Consider the following 18,063-nt stretch of genomic DNA (forward strand, 5'->3'; position numbering starts at 1 on the left):
ACTGAAACTAATTAGTTCCCTGATCTTAAGCAGCTGCTGCTCGCAAGGAAACAACTCCAACTAATTAGTTCCCTGATCTTAAGCAGCTGCTGCTACCAAGGAAACAACTGAAACTAATTAGTTCCCTGATCTTAAGCAGCTGCTGCTCGCAAGGAAACAACTCCAACTAATTAGTTCCCTGATCTTAAGCAGCTGCTGCTCGCAAGGAAACAACTCCAACTAATTAGTTCCCTGATCTTAAGCAGCTGCTGCTACCAAGGAAACAACTGAAACTAATTAGTTCCCTGATCTTAAGCAGCTGCTGCTCGCAAGGAAACAACTCCAACTAATTAGTTCCCTGATCTTAAGCAGCTGCTGCTCGCAAGGAAACAACTCCAACTAATTAGTTCCCTGATCTTAAGCAGCTGCTGCTCGCAAGGAAACAACTCCAACTAATTAGTTCCCTGATCTTAAGCAGCTGCTGCTCGCAAGGAAACAACTCCAACTAATTAGTTCCCTGATCTTAAGCAGCTGCTGCTCGCAAGGAAACAACTCCAACTAATTAGTTCCCTGATCTTAAGCAGCTGCTGCTAGTAAGGAAACAACTGAAACTAATTAGTTCCCTGATCTTAAGCAGCTGCTGCTCGCAAGGAAACAACTGAAACTAATTAGTTCCCTGATCTTAAGCAGCTGCTGCTCGCAAGGAAACAACTCCAACTAATTAGTTCCCTGATCTTAAGCAGCTGCTGCTAGTAAGGAAACAACTGAACCTAATTTGTTCCCTGATCTTAAGCAGCTGCTGCTACCAAGGAAACAACTCCAACTAATTAGTTCCCTGATCTTAAGCAGCTTCTGCTACCAAGGAAACAACTGAAACTAATTAGTTCCCTGATCTTAAGCAGCTGCTGCTAACAAGGAAACAACTGAAACTAATTAGTTCCCTGATCTTAAGCAGCTGCTGCTAGTAAGGAAACAACTGAAACTAATTAGTTCCCTGATCTTAAGCAGCTGCTGCTAGCAAGGAAACAACTGGAACAACACTACCCCTTGTTGTTAAAGGTAAAACACATGCACAACAAAAAAGAATGGCTCCTACAATCACGTTACATAATGCAGAGTCTTCGTGCTTTTTAGATGTTTTATAATCAATCAAAGAAATCTTGTGTAAAATCACACGTCCATAAGCAGGAGGAGACGCTATGTAGTCAGAATTAAGTGATTTCGTGTGATTTCACATCCACAGGTAAATGATGAGGGATGGACTGACGTCACTCCGTGAAAAAATTAAAATAAAAAATCTCGTCTTTGATTTTCTACTTTGTTCTGAGGCACATGAAGATTTATTAATTTTTTTAGCCTGTTTCTTCAGTGACCCTCATACTCGTATCAACACATCACTGGAACATATTAATAATGTCTTTATATTCGTTTTGTAAAACACAAATGAAAAAAACACAAATGAAAAAACACAACAAATGAAAAAACACAATAAATTAAAAAAAAATAACACAAGTGAAAAAAAACACAAATGAAAAAACACAACAAATGAAAAAACACAATAAATTAAAAAAAATAACACAAGTGAAAAAAAAAAACACAAATGAAAAAACACAACAAATGAAAAAACACAATAAATAAAAAAAATAACACAAATGAAAAAACACAACAACAAATGAAAAAAAACAATAAATTAAAAAAATAACACAAATGAAAAAACACAACAACAAATGAAAAAACACAATAAATTAAAAAAATAACACAATGAAAAAAACACAACAAATGAAAAAACACAATAAATAAAAAAATAACACAAATGAAAAAAACACAACAACAAATGAAAAAACACAATAAATTAAAAAAATAACACAAATGAAAAAACACAACAACAAATGAAAAAACACAATAAATTAAAAAAATAACACAAATGAAAAAAACACAACAAAAAATGAAAAAACACAATAAATTAAAAAAATAACACAAGTGAAAAAACACAACAACAAATGAAAAAACACAATAAATTAAAAAAATAACACAAATGAAAAAACACAACAACAAATGAAAAAACACAATAAATTAAAAAAATAACACAAATGAAAAAACACAACAACAAATGAAAAAACACAATAAATTAAAAAAATAACACAAGTGAAAAAACACAACAACGACTATATCCCCCCCCCCTCTCTCTCTCTCTCTCTCTCTCTGTCTCTCCCTCCCGACGGAGCGTCACTGCCTTGTTGCCGTGGTTGGAGGGCACGCCCCCCCCCCCCCCCGTGCAGCCGCCACTCCGCCTCCAGTCCGCGCAGACGGACGGGCTGAGGAGCGCAAACCGCCTCAGGACTGCGCTCTGACGGGACCCCCCCCCTCCCCCCCCCTTCCAGTCCTCCTCTACTGGACGCGTGGAAACAAATAAATCAAAATAACAACAAAGCGGGACGTGAGGCTCCAGCTCCGGAGGGACCCTGAAAGAAAACCACTCTTCTTCTTTGCTGGAGGATCCCAGAGGGTGGAGGAGGGAGGAGGTGATGATGGAGGCCCTGGCTGACACCCTGAAGGGCCACCCGGGCCCCTCGCTGCTGCTGTGCGCCCTGCTCTTCAGGCTGCTCTCCCGGGCGCAGCAGGAGCTGCCCGTGCCCAAGGTGGTGCGGCAGGACGCGTTCCGCCACTGGAGGTGGAGGAACCTCAGCCTGTCCCTGGTGCACTCGGTGCTGACTGGGACCTGGGCCGTGACCTGGTGAGTCCCCCCCCCCTCCCCCCCCCCCCCTTGTGTCCAACAGCATCGACTGGTGAAGCTTTGATCAGTTTTGATAACGTTTGTGTGTCAAATGATAAGAAAAGCTCATTTTAGGCCAAAAGTTTAGTTAGAACATACTTGATTTTTTTCTCTTCTTACTCCTATCTTTAAAAAAAAGAAAAGAAAAAAGGGTGCGCCCCCTTGAGGTGAGGCAGGGTACTGCCTGCCTCCCTTTATTGTGGCGATCAACAGACACATTAAAGTCCTGCTGGAGGACGATATCAGAGTAAAGTTCATGTTGTTGATATGCTGAGGAGCAGAAAGGTCATGTGACCAGGTTGTATTGATCACATGACATTAGGCCCCGCCCCCCCACCTAGGATTTCATCCACTTATACTCACATGGTCACATTCTAAGTTCATAACAGTCGCGTCACACTGAAAATGCTTCTTTAACACAAATCGGTGGAAAATATTAATATTTATTTTATGTACATTTTTATTTATTTTTTCTTTTCATGCTGGCCGGTGAGGCTCCGCCTCCGCTGACCTCACGTGTGTCTGACAACACTGGGACACCATTGTCCATTCACAGTGTTATATAGGGGAGGGGGGGGGGGGAGGGGGCAGTGACAGTGTGTGGCCGTCAGCAGAAGAAGGGCAGGCTCAGACAGGGAGACGGGGGGGGAGGGGGGGGGGGGGGGGGGTTGAATGGCATTTTTTTAAGTGGGGTGGAAAATGTCAGCTTGTAGAGAAACGCCGTTCTCTTTCCTGGCGTCCGGCGGCGAGGCGACGCTCCACATGTTGACGACTGGAAGAACCTGCTGGGCGAAGAGGGCCCCCTGGGGGGTTTTCCTCTCAGTCGATCTCAGCTCTCCAGCAGACGGCCCAGTTATTTGACTGGACAAGTTCATGGTTCGTTTATTGTCGACGTCTAAAGAGGAAACCAGGAATCACAGGACGTCGTCACTCCACCCTGAGACCTCTGCTTCGTTTGAACTGATCTCGCTCTACAGTGGGTCGCCGGTTCCTTAAAACATAGAAAACAACGTGTGAAAATCGGTGATTATCAGTCGAGTTGGCTACAGAGTGTGTGTGAATCACCTCAAGGTTCTATTCTGGGCCCACAATTGTTAAACGTGCACATATAACGACATTTGTAAAAACTTCTAAAAATTCTTAGATTCATCTTGTTTGCAGACGATACAAATATTTTTGCGTCAGGAGACGATTTAAAACGACCGTGTCAAATTGTTCACTTCGAACTCAAAGAGTGTCAACAAGCGGTTCAAACAAGACCAATTAACTTTAAATCTGAGTAAAAGCAAACTGTAATTCCAATTCGCGGGAAGCGATTCAGATCGAGGGTGTTATAGAGCGGGCGCATGGAATCAAATTCCTTGGAGTTATTATTGATGATAGAATTACTGGGAAATCTCACATTAAATATATATCTACGGAAATTTCAAGAAACATTGCAATAATAGCAAAAGCAAAGCACATTTTAAATATCAAAGCTCTACACGCCTTATACTGCTCTCTGATTTTGCCCTATTTATATCATTGTACTGTGGTTTGGGGTAGTACTTATAAAAACACAGTAAAACCAATAGTAATGTTACAAAAAAGAGCTATTCGATTAATTCATAAAGTTGGGTTTCTGGACCACACAAACTCTTTTTTTAAATCAAAGCTCATGAAGCTTTGTGACATCATTGACTTCCAAGCAGTACAGATGTTCTATAAAGCAAGTTACAGATTGTTACCAAGACAAATACATAAGAAGGTTCCAGATCGTACTGGTCGTCATGAAATACGTGAGGAATGAAACTTTAGGACCCAGAAACATAGTAGAACCCTGAAAAGCTTCATCCCGACAGTTAAAGGTGAACGATCGTGGAACAAACTGGAGACGGAGTTGAAACGACGTCCAAACATCAACCTGTTCAAATATAAATACAAACAAAAGACGTTTGAAACATACAGAGAAGAAGAAATGCATTGAAGATGTTGGATGAACTTACGTGTGTGTGTGTGTGTGCGTGCGTGCGTGCGTGTGTGCGTGCGTGCGTGTGTGTGTGTTGTAAGTTTGGTCCGTGTTGATAAAGTCATTTGTAATGTAACAAGTTCACTGTTGTTGGTGTTTTGTTGATGTTTTGTTCTTTCTATACCAGTAAAATGTACTTTTTATTGCACTGAATGTGGGGCTTCTTGCTTCAGCCCACTCATTTTGAGCAGAATGTGTACTGCTCAAATAAACAAATTAAAAAAATAATAAACAAGATCTTTTAGGATCAAATGATCAAAAAACGAACTAAACATCCACGTCTTGAAACAAGTTGTGTTACAGAAGTGTGGAGAGTCTGAGACTAACCCTAACCTCCATACGTCACATCGGAGCCTCAGACCGTTTCTATACATTCTTGGGTTTGTTTATAGAAGGAGGCGACGCACTTTGTTTTCTGAGGCGTGTCGCTGAGCGCTTCCAGCGCAAAGCAGGACATCAGGAGAAACTTCTTCTTTTCCTTCTCCAGTACAAATGGACTTGAACATGTGTGGTTCAATAGAACAAGAATGTGTGAGTGACAGCATGTTTCCCTCTGCAGTGTGTTGGTGTGGCCTCAGCTCCTCACCAGCCTCCACTCCTATCACACCCCCGCCGCCTACCTGCTGGTCTGCATCTCCTCCGGTCAGTGAACGCACCGCCAGCACCCACCAACACACTATGAGAATAATAAGAATAATAATAACCGCACACTGCTTCACTGTAATAATAATAATAATAATAATAATAATAATAACCGCCAGCACCAACACACTGCTTCACTTGATTAATAATAATAATAATAATAATAATAATAATAATAATAATAACCGCCAGCACCAACACACTGCTTCACTTTAATAATAATAATAATAATAATAATAACCGCCAGCACCAACACACTGCTTCACTTTAATAATAATAATAATAATAATAATAACCGCCAGCACCAACACACTGCTTCACTTTAATAATAATAATAATAATAATAACCACCAGCACCAACACACTGCTTCACTTTATTAATAATAATAATAATAATAATAATTATAATAATAATAATTACCGCCAGCACCAACCAACACTGCATCACTTTGTTTGTGTTTCAGAATAACAACAACGATGATGATGATGATGATGATGATGATGATGATGATGATGATAATAATAATAATAATAATATAAATGATAATAATAGTAATAATAGTAATAATAATGATAATAGTACTACTAATAATAATAATAGTAATAATAATGATAATAATAGTAATAATAATAGTAATAATAATAATAATAATAGTACTAATAATAATAATAATAGTAATAATAATGATAATAATAGTAATAATAATAATAATAATAATAATAATAACTTTATTTCTAGAGCACTTTTCATAACAGTTTTTGCACAAATGGATGGAAATTATTACTGGTGGTAAAATACCTAAAAGCCTCAGTGGCTAGAAAGAGAGCGTATAAAATAAAAGGGGCATTGTTTTCTTAAAAATAGATCAATGGAATAAAAAATCAGTAAAAACAAAAGGGAAGCTTCAATTAAAAGTCAATAGAAACTGTTTTTTAGAGGAGATTTAAAAGAAGTCAGTGTTTGGATAAGCTGTGGCAGGTCATTCCAAAGTGGACGAGTCAATACGTTTTCAATGAGTCTTTGCAGGTGTGCTTTGACACGTCAGAGAGAAATGCAGGCTTGGTGGTGATTCATGACCACGTTTCCATTCATATGCAAGTTAAACCTAAACCTCCCCGACTGGTTTGGCCCTGGAGACTGGAGGAACCACCAGACCCCCCCCGCCCCCCCCCGCCCTGGGAGCGAGTGGGCGGCGGCTCCTCTCAGTGGCCATGACGACACAAAAGCTAATCCTTCCAGGATTTGCTGTTTAGTTTGAGCTCTGCTGTGCATCTTTGTGTTGCTATGACGACATGAGTCTGTAGAGATCTGCCCTGACGACTGCAAACACACCTTGACGACCTCCGTGTGAGCTGGACTGGCTCCGCCCACACACATCAAGGGGAAGAGGAGAAAGTACTTCCCACGTAATGCGATGCATTTTACTGTTGGAAAACCTTCAGAAAGTCAATTTTGCGTAATATGACCCCTTTAAAAGATTTTGAAAATATAAAAAAAACTGCGACACAGCCGGAATGTCTTAAACTAATTCAAACAATTAAGTTGTTTCACACTGATGGCGACGTTTCCCACAAACAGCCTGTACTAGAATGTGAGGGAATGACCTGTGGGGTTCCTCAAGGCCCCATCCTTGGACCCTCTTATTTGACATCTTCATGCTCCCACTGGCTCAGATCAGGAACTTCACAACGTCTCTGATCGAAATTCTAGACGACACACGGCTCTGTATATCAGTGTCAGTCAATGGCCACGCCCTCTTTTACCGGCCGAGGAAACGCACGAATGAAATGAATGAGTCACAACTTTTTACAACTGAGCTCATCGTTTGTGGCCCACAAAAGAATAAAGGTTAAAGGTCAGAGGTCATCGTGACTCCAGGTCACTCAGGATGTTAAATCAAACACCTGCAGCCTGTTGACACTCACTTCTTTTAAATCTGGACTTTAAACACTTTAAACACAAGATTTTACTCATTAAATTCCCTTTAACTTCACAAAGCTCTTCCTTTATTTCCTCCTCTTTAATCACTTTGATTTAATCTTTTTAATGAACTTAATAGCTAAAGATTAATAATAATATTTGCCTTGCTTCAATGTATTTCCTTGTAAAGGCCAGTGTGTCTGAATGCTGCTATTGAAATACAATTTCCTCGCCTTAAAATAAATAATTCACCTTGATTGTGTAAAACTGATCAGATTGACATTTTATTTCCCATTTTATCAGCGAGGTGATTTGTTGCGTGGTCAACATTCCCTTCTAACAGCACGTACACTGTTGCATAGTTGATGTGTGTGTGTGAACAACACGTGATGTCCAGCGTGTCTTTGTCCTCCCAGGCTACTTCGTACAGGACGTCTGTGACATTGTCCTGTCGGGACACGCTGGAGGCTCCTGGGAGTTCCTCCTCCACCACGCGCTGGTAAGACGTCTTTCACCTCGGCCCCAAGAACCGCAGGCTTGTTCTTGGCGTGGCGATCTAATGCAACGCCAAAATGTTGACCGAGAGTCGCGTGTCCAAGCTTTCAGTTGTTCATTTTCCAAACGCGAGGCCCGAGGACGTGACGCAGCGTTTGTAGCTTCAGTGGAACCGGTGTCGATTCAAAGGTGTTGTGACTATCCAAAAACAAAAACGTACTCATCACGTGAAATGTTGGTTGGGAAGGCGCTTGACTCGACTGCAGAGAAAAATAAAAAAGTTTTACAGGTTGTCTCTTTGGGTGAGGTTCCCGTTTATTGTAACAAAAAAGGATAAAGGAAAATAACCAAACAGAAATTACCAGGTTTCTTTGTTCCTCCGGCTCTCGGTAAAACTCTGTGTTCCCCAACACCATTCAACTCCAACTAATTAGTTCCCTGATCTTAAGCAGCAGCTGCTCGCAAGGAAACAACTGAAACTAATTAGTTCCCTGATCTTAAGCAGCTGCTGCTCGCAAGGAAACAACTCCAACTAATTAGTTCCCTGATCTTAAGCAGCTGCTGCTAGTAAGGAAACAACTGAAACTAATTAGTTCCCTGATCTTAAGCAGCTGCTGCTAGTAAGGAAACAACTGAAACTAATTAGTTCCCTGATCTTAAGCAGCTGCTGCTAGTAAGGAAACAACTGAAACTAATTAGTTCCCTGATCTTAAGCAGCTGCTGCTCGCAAGGAAACAACTCCAACTTTAGAAGTGTATAGATGTGAATCTTACTAGTATAAAACACAACAGGTTTATGGAACTTTAGAAGTGTATAGATGTGAATCTTACTAGTGTAAAACACAACAGGTTTATAGAACTTTAGAAGTGTATAGATGTGAATCTTACTAGTGTAAAACACAACAGGTTTATAGAACTTTAGAAGTGTATAGATGTGAATCTTACTAGTATAAAACACAACAGGTTTATATAACTTTAGAAGTGTATAGATGTGAATCTTACTAGTATAAAACAACAGGTTTATAGAACTTTAGAAGTGTATAGATGTGAATCTTACTAGTATAAAACACAACAGGTTTATAGAACTTTAGAAGTGTATAGATGTGAATCTTACTAGTATAAAACACAACAGGTTTATAGAACTTTAGAAGTGTATAGATGTGAATCTTACTAGTATAAAACACAACAGGTTTATAGAACTTTAGAAGTGTATAGATGTGAATCTTACTAGTGTAAAACACAACAGGTTTATAGAACTTTAGAAGTGTATAGATGTGAATCTTACTAGTATAAAACACAACAGGTTTATATAACTTTAGAAGTGTATAGATGTGAATCTTACTAGTGTAAAACACAACAGGTTTATAGAACTTTAGAAGTGTATAGATGTGAATCTTACTAGTGTAAAACACAACAGGTTTATAGAACTTTAGAAGTGTATAGATGTGAATCTTACTAGTATAAAACACAACAGGTTTATATAACTTTAGAAGTGTATAGATGTGAATCTTACTAGTATAAAACACAACAGGTTTATAGAACTTTAGAAGTGTATAGATGTGAATCTTACTAGTGTAAAACACAACAGGTTTATAGAACTTTAGAAGTGTATAGATGTGAATCTTACTAGTGTAAAACACAACAGGTTTATAGAACTTTAGAAGTGTATAGATGTGAATCTTACTAGTATAAAACACAACAGGTTTATATAACTTTAGAAGTGTATAGATGTGAATCTTACTAGTATAAAACAACAGGTTTATAGAACTTTAGAAGTGTATAGATGTGAATCTTACTAGTATAAAACACAACAGGTTTATAGAACTTTAGAAGTGTATAGATGTGAATCTTACTAGTGTAAAACACAACAGGTTTATATAACTTTAGAAGTGTATAGATGTGAATCTTACTAGTGTAAAATACAACAGGTTTATAGAACTTTAGAAGTGTATAGATGTGAATCTTACTAGTATAAAACACAACAGGTTTATAGAACTTTAGAAGTGTATAGATGTGAATCTTACTAGTATAAAACACAACAGGTTTATAGAACTTTAGAAGTGTATAGATGTGAATCTTACTAGTATAAAACACAACAGGTTTATAGAACTTTAGAAGTGTATAGATGTGAATCTTACTAGTATAAAACACAACAGGTTTATAGAACTTTAGAAGTGTATAGATGTGAATCTTACTAGTGTAAAACACAACAGGTTTATAGAACTTTAGAAGTGTATAGATGTGAATCTTACTAGTATAAAACACAACAGGTTTATATAACTTTAGAAGTGTATAGATGTGAATCTTACTAGTGTAAAATACAACAGGTTTATAGAACTTTAGAAGTGTATAGATGTGAATCTTACTAGTGTAAAACACAACAGGTTTATAGAACTTTAGAAGTGTATAGATGTGAATCTTACTAGTATAAAACACAACAGGTTTATATAACTTTAGAAGTGTATAGATGTGAATCTTACTAGTATAAAACACAACAGGTTTATAGAACTTTAGAAGTGTATAGATGTGAATCTTACTAGTGTAAAACACAACAGGTTTATAGAACTTTAGAAGTGTATAGATGTGAATCTTACTAGTATAAAACACAACAGGTTTATATAACTTTAGAAGTGTATAGATGTGAATCTTACTAGTATAAAACACAACAGGTTTATAGAACTTTAGAAGTGTATAGATGTGAATCTTACTAGTGTAAAACACAACAGGTTTATAGAACTTTAGAAGTGTATAGATGTGAATCTTACTAGTATAAAACACAACAGGTTTATATAACTTTAGAAGTGTATAGATGTGAATCTTACTAGTATAAAACAACAGGTTTATAGAACTTTAGAAGTGTATAGATGTGAATCTTACTAGTATAAAACACAACAGGTTTATAGAACTTTAGAAGTGTATAGATGTGAATCTTACTAGTATAAAACACAACAGGTTTATAGAACTTTAGAAGTGTATAGATGTGAATCTTACTAGTATAAAACACAACAGGTTTATAGAACTTTAGAAGTGTATAGATGTGAATCTTACTAGTGTAAAACACAACAGGTTTATGGAACTTTAGAAGTGTATAGATGTGAATCTTACTAGTATAAAACACAACAGGTTTATAGAACTTTAGAAGTGTATAGATGTGAATCTTACTAGTATAAAACACAACAGGTTTATAGAACTTTAGAAGTGTATAGATGTGAATCTTACTAGTATAAAACACAACAGGTTTATAGAACTTTAGAAGTGTATAGATGTGAATCTTACTAGTGTAAAACACAACAGGTTTATAGAACTTTAGAAGTGTATAGATGTGAATCTTACTAGTATAAAACACAACAGGTTTATATAACTTTAGAAGTGTATAGATGTGAATCTTACTAGTATAAAACACAACAGGTTTATAGAACTTTAGAAGTGTATAGATGTGAATCTTACTAGTATAAAACAACAGGTTTATATAACTTTAGAAGTGTATAGATGTGAATCTTACTAGTATAAAACACAACAGGTTTATATAACTTTAGAAGTGTATAGATGTGAATCTTACTAGTGTAAAACACAACAGGTTTATATAACTTTAGAAGTGTATAGATGTGAATCTTACTAGTGTAAAACACAACAGGTTTATGGAACTTTAGAAGTGTATAGATGTGAATCTTACTAGTATAAAACAACAGGTTTATAGGACTTTAGAAGTGTATAGATGTGAATCTTACTAGTATAAAACACAACAGGTTTATAGAACTTTAGAAGTGTATAGATGTGAATCTTACTAGTATAAAACACAACAGGTTTATAGAACTTTAGAAGTGTATAGATGTGAATCTTACTAGTATAAAACAACAGGTTTATATAACTTTAGAAGTGTATAGATGTGAATCTTACTAGTGTAAAACACAACAGGTTTATGGAACTTTAGAAGTGTATAGATGTGAATCTTACTAGTATAAAACAACAGGTTTATAGGACTTTAGAAGTGTATAGATGTGAATCTTACTAGTATAAAACACAACAGGTTTATAGAACTTTAGAAGTGTATAGATGTGAATCTTACTAGTATAAAACACAACAGGTTTATAGAACTTTAGAAGTGTATAGATGTGAATCTTACTAGTATAAAACACAACAGGTTTATAGAACTTTAGAAGTGTATAGATGTGAATCTTACTAGTATAAAACACAACAGGTTTATAGAACTTTAGAAGTGTATAGATGTGAATCTTACTAGTATAAAACACAACAGGTTTATAGAACTTTAGAAGTGTATAGATGTGAATCTTACTAGTATAAAACAACAGGTTTATGGAACTTTAGAAGTGTATAGATGTTTATGGAACTTTAGAAGTGTATAGATGTGAATCTTACTAGTATAAAACACAACAGGTTTATACAACTTTAGAAGTGTATAGATGTGAATCTTACTAGTATAAAACAACAGGTTTATAGAACTTTAGAAGTGTATAGATGTGAATCTTACTAGTATAAAACACAACAGGTTTATAGAACTTTAGAAGTGTATAGATGTGAATCTTACTAGTATAAAACACAACAGGTTTATACAACTTTAGAAGTGTATAGATGTGAATCTTACTAGTATAAAACACAACAGGTTTATAGAACTTTAGAAGTGTATAGATGTGAATCTTACTAGTATAAAACACAACAGGTTTATACAACTTTAGAAGTGTATAGATGTGAATCTTACTAGTATAAAACAACAGGTTTATGGAACTTTAGAAGTGTATAGATGTGAAATGTGAGTCCTTCGGCGCCATGTCCTCCTACCCCTCTGTTTAAAGTGTGCATCTGGAAATGCTCCGTTTAGAGGGTGAACAGCCCTTCATCTCTATACAGTAGTGAAGTGGGACACCCCTCAGACCCTCGTGAACGAGGGGTAGGGCTAAGATGAAGGGCTGAGGGGGAGAAATGAGACGCAGCCTAAATCAAACTGTGAAGAATTATCTCAGGTTATCTCAACAACCTGAGATAAATGCAATACCAGGCGGGGGTCAGCCGATACGGGGGTCAGCCGATACGGGGGTCAGCCGATACGGGGGTCAGCCGATGCGGGGGTCAGCCGATACGGGGGTCAGCCGATACGGGGGTCAGCCGAGGCGGCGCCGCCCTGCAGGAGGAGGCTGAAGTGCTCGTTCCAGCGTTCCAGGCAGTTCGCTTCAGTTGCCACGAGGTTGTCGTCAGAATCGTACACCAGGGCAGTTCTTGACGAGTCGGCCATCACGGGCCACTGGTGCAACAAACTGAACACACGGCTCATGTTGTGGTTGTTGGTTGTTGGCGACAGTTTTCTCCAATATCTGGGACTTTTTCGCGGAAGTGTCGAGGACATCGTGAGCTGACAGACTCAGAGACTTTAATGTCATCAATCATCGCCACAAAACTCTACTGACACTCTCTATAGAATCTATGTCTTGTACTTCTCTCTATAGAATCTATGTCTTGTACTTCTCTCTATAGAGTCTATGCCTTGTACTTCTCTCTATAGAATCTATGTCTTGTACTTCTCTCTATAGAATCTATGCCTTGTACTTCTCTCTATAGAATCTATGTCTTGTACTTCTCTCTATAGAATCTATGTCTTGTACTTCTCTCTATAGAATCTATGTCTTGTACTTCTCTCTATAGAGTCTATGCCTTGTACTTCTCTCTATAGAATCTATGTCTTGTACTTCTCTCTATAGAATCTATGTCTTGTACTTCTGTAGCCTGTGGTGGTTTGAGTCCGACTGGTTGTTCAGTTCCAGAGTTTGAGGATCGGTGCGTCTGTCCTGTGCAGGTGATCTGGTGCTTCCTGTACTCGCTCTACGCCCAGGTGTACGTGGGCGGCGCCGTGGTGGCGCTGCTGGTGGAGGTCAACAGCGTCACCCTCCACCTCCGCCTGCTGCTGAAGCTGGCGGAGGCCCAGGCCTCCTCCACCTACTACGTGGTGAAGGTGGTCAACCTCTTCACCTACGTGACGTTCCGCCTGCCCACCCATTTCTACCTCACCTGGTACATCGTCCACAACTACTCCTGGCTGGACCACGCCGCCCCCTTCCTGGCCTCCATGATGGTGATGAACGTCATGATCCTCATTTACTTCTACCGCCTGCTGCGCGCCGACTTCTTCACCAGGAGACGGAGCAAGGCGGAGCAGGGCGGGCGGCAGGTCGGCGTTCAGAGGTTCCTCAGCGATTGACTGCTTGAGTTTCCCGCCTCACTAACAACATTCCTGGTGGCCACGGCTGGTTTTCTCTCTGCCAAAGGACAAATTCCCCCCAAAACATGTAGGATATCGTCATTTTATAAAGAGAGAAACGTTGGTTTGATTAGACGTGGTGATGTCGAGCAGAATGTTGAAACGGAGCGTCGGGGTCGTCATGTGAAGACAGAGATTAGATGTAGATTCGGTGTTCCTGCAGGAAATCACCTCCACATACAGGAAGTGTGATTAAAAGCCTTTTGACAGGGATGAAAAATTCAAGTGACCTTGACTGGTGAGGAATTCATTGGATTTGATGACAAAATGACCAAATGAATGGAAAACGTTCTCAACAGGTTAAAAGAAAGATTGTTTGGATGGTATGAACTCGTAGTAAAACCAGAAACAAGAAGACGAGCGACAGAATAACCCGGGAAACGGCAGGAGGACAATCACAAATCCAGACGAGGAAACAAACGATTCGCAAAATGTGAACAGTGATGTCGAGCCACGTTTTAAAAACTTTGTTCTCCAACCAGACATGATGTGCTCTGAAAGGGTTAAAGTCCTAGTGAAATGAAGGTTCCACCTCCAAAACACCCTGGCTGTCGCTTCTAGGGACATTTTCCTGCTAACTGGCTGAAGGGTAAAATGTTCAAACACGGCAATCTGAGAGAAAATAGCTGATAAACGGCGCTATTTCCTCTGCTGGGCGGAGCTTCTGACAATAACAGAGTGACATCACGAGTTGTGCACACGCCCAAGTTGTGTTTACATTATGGAGGATCAGAGTTTTGACCACGAAGAGGCTGAATTGAACCAGATTTCATCATCGTGGTCATTTCAAACCCAGTGATTGATGAAGAAGACACAGAAGGTGGTTCTGCCATCGGTGACCCCGTCTGGAACATGTTTGAGGAAGCAGAAGACGCTTCGTCCTCCATTCGTCCTCGTCTCCTCGCCTCAGCAGCCGCCACTTTTCACCTTTGAGGCTTTGAGTTCTGACTTTTGGCAGGACGACCGGCTTCCTGGATCCAACACGTCCAAGAGCTAGAAGACTGTGGAATCACCGGAGATGAGTCCAGGTGTTACTGGATCGTTTACTAGCCGCTAGCCACGCGAGCTAGCGGCTAGCGCCTCCCACCGCCCGTGCTCCTTTTCTCCTCTCTGGTCTCTTCCAGCCTCAATCTTTCATCAAGGCTCATAAAATGCAGACTAGAACTTCAAAACACTGTAAAAACTTGGATATTTAAGAGGAAACAAGCCGATATAAACACAACAGATCCAGATCTGCACAACTTGTGATGTCACAGATAGGCTCCGCCCACAATGGCCCACGAAGAAGGATTCCCCCGACTTCGTCAGCTGGAGATTCAAAATTCAAATAACTTTGTTATGCGACAACAGTGGAGGGGCAGAGTCGGAGGAACCTTACAAGTAGAACCACAACTTTCCCCATCGTGTTTTGCAAAGAAGTGTTTTACATTTCACTGGGACTTTAAAGCGCCGAGAAATGACTTGGTCGTATTTGGCGCTATATAAATATAGTTGACTTGACTTACGGACACACAGACGCCTCTGAACCACACGTCGTACACCACTAAATACTTTACATGCGATGTGCATTCATACCATATAAATTCAATACGACACAATTTTAAATGAGCAATTAGTCTCATTATTCTTCTCAATGATCTTTTTTTTTATAAATTTTTTTTTATGAGTGTATAGATCAAAAAACAAAAAGGGGAAAAAACTAAGAGAAAAAAAGCTAAAAAAAAAAAAAGGTTATTTCTTAAAGTGTGTGTCAGAATTAGTTTAAAGGGCTCATGTTACGTAAAACTGAGTTTCTAAAAGTTCTCCAGCAGTAAGAATCGTCTCCAGACCAGGAACGACGTCCTCTCTCGCTCTCTCTCTCTCTCTTTTACAAAGTGTGTTGCTCCAAGCAGCCAATCAGAAATCAAAGCCTATATGATGTCATTGGGGGGTTCAGCCAATCACAATCAAGGTAGGATCCTCCCCCTTTTTTGACTCCTCCCACAATGAGGCAGCTCTGCTCTGGCACAGGAAGTACTTCCTCCTCTTCCCATAGCTGGGCGGAGCCAGTCCAGCTCACACAGACACAGCAGATTCTCAATGCAGCTCCTTTGATCTGATATTCTAATGGAGGGAAAAGAATAAACTTTGAAAACCAGGTTTCTGGACCGACGAGACCAGGAAGAGTTGAAACTGTAAAGAAATACTTCTTACTAAACTGGAACCAGCAAAAAAAAAAACACACACAAAAAAAAAAAACAGAACAGAAGCGAGACTGAAAACAAAATAAATGAAACGAAGCTAAATTAAAAAGCTCAACTCAACTTAATCGCATGTAAATATGAAGGAGCATTAACAAACTACAGAGTCCTGTCAGTGATTTCAGCCAGTGTTTACTCTACATTCGGCTTTGTTTCACATGGAACCGTCTTCTGAATGAAACATCTGATTGAGTGGTGTGTCAGCTGTTTACTGCAGGGATTACATAAAATGTTGGGTCCAGTTTGACAGACTTTTTTTTGCAGAGAAATCATGATTACAACAATCTCATTGATGATTTTAAGTTTTGTTTGTTGTAGAAAAAAATTCTGATTGATGGAATAATGCCGAGTAAATAAACAAAAACATTTTTACTGGTTTTTTTTAATGACAAACTCTGGTTTAGGTTAATCTAAGTGAGTTGTTGTTTTCATGTAATATCAAATACATTTACCAAATTTCATATTGGTGCAACGAATGAAGACTTTGGAAATGACCCTTATCCACTCTTTTTCACTGTGAGAAAAAACAAAAAAAAGAAAAAAAAAAGCTCAACTTGCAGGGTTTACATTTACTGCAAATCGTATCGCTACCACAATATAAGTCGCCTTTGGCAGGTTTATCATGTGACCCGATTCAATAGAAGTGAACTCTACCTTTTCATTTGAACGACTTTCATTTTGTCGTTTTGTTTTCCTTCCATGTTCTAAATGTTTTTACGTTCATTCGCTTCATATTGCAACAGAGTCACTGTTGTTTCTGTCTCGTATTCAGGCTCCACCTGGTGGTGAAGCCAAGAACTGCAGGGACTGACGGCCGTGGCTCATTAGTTTCTACGTTGTGTGACACAAAAACGTACGAAAAACACGCAAAAAAATAATGTAAAATGAGGACGGACCATGAAAAGAGCTCGACGTGATGAGAAAGAAAATGTACTGCAGGTTTTTGTACTTTGGAATGTCGAGTGACACTGACAATAAACGAGTTTGAAATATAAGAGTGTGTCTTGTTTTTTTTTTACTTGACTTGCAAAGCAGGGAACTGTAACATCTGGACGGACTCATACAGAAGCACAGCTGTCCTGTGGCGCCCCCTGCCGGCCACACGGAGAAGAGCAGCCTGAAGGCTCAGAGTTTGAAGTGAATTAGAGTAAAAGTACTCGTTACTGCATGTCGGGGGTTTTGCTTCACAGACGTATTTAATAAACAAACGTTTGTTTGATTTGTTTTACACACAATAAAACTAAAGGACGGTTTTTGAGCAGATCCTTTCAAACTTTGTGATTTTTGTTTGTTTGTTTGTTTATGTGTAATCAATTTGTTTTGTTTGTGCATTTTTTTGTTTTTCTATTAGTTTTTCTTTAGTTCTTTCTTTTCTTTTTGCTGGACATTTTTCTTTTCTTTCATTCCTTCCTTCCTTCCTTCTCTTACCTTAATTTGAATCTATTGCCAGGAAATTGACAATATTTGCTTTTGCTACAGTTTTGATACTCAATAGTTTTGTTTTTATGTCGTTTTAGATCATATTCAGTTCTCCAGAGAAGATAGATAGATAGATGGATGGATGGATAGATAGATAGACAGATAGATAGATAGATAGATATATAAATAGACAGATAAATAGATAGATAGATAGATAGATAGATAGATAGATAGATAGATAGATAGATAAATAGACAGATAAATAGATAGATAGATAGATAGATAAATAGACAGATAAATAGATAGATAGATAGATAGA

General features: G+C 38.6%; 1 protein-coding gene across 1 annotated transcript; it reads left to right on the forward strand.

The window, feature by feature from the left end:
- Window positions 1–2,507: 2,507 nt before the first annotated feature.
- On the forward strand, window positions 2,508–14,917 carry LOC308147976 (TLC domain-containing protein 1-like; the record flags this gene model as incomplete). Its single annotated transcript, XM_080521373.1, has 4 exons — window positions 2,508–2,713; window positions 5,320–5,402; window positions 7,740–7,822; window positions 13,624–14,917. 4 exons carry the CDS (start codon window positions 2,508–2,510, stop codon window positions 14,023–14,025), a joined length of 774 nt encoding a protein of 257 aa, XP_080377499.1. The 3' UTR covers window positions 14,026–14,917.
- Between the last annotated feature and the right edge of the window lie 3,146 nt (window positions 14,918–18,063).

Source organism: Blennius ocellaris (genome assembly GCF_963422515.1).
Source record: "Blennius ocellaris genome assembly, contig: SCAFFOLD_186, whole genome shotgun sequence".
In the NCBI taxonomy this organism is placed as follows: Eukaryota; Metazoa; Chordata; class Actinopteri; order Blenniiformes; family Blenniidae; genus Blennius; species Blennius ocellaris.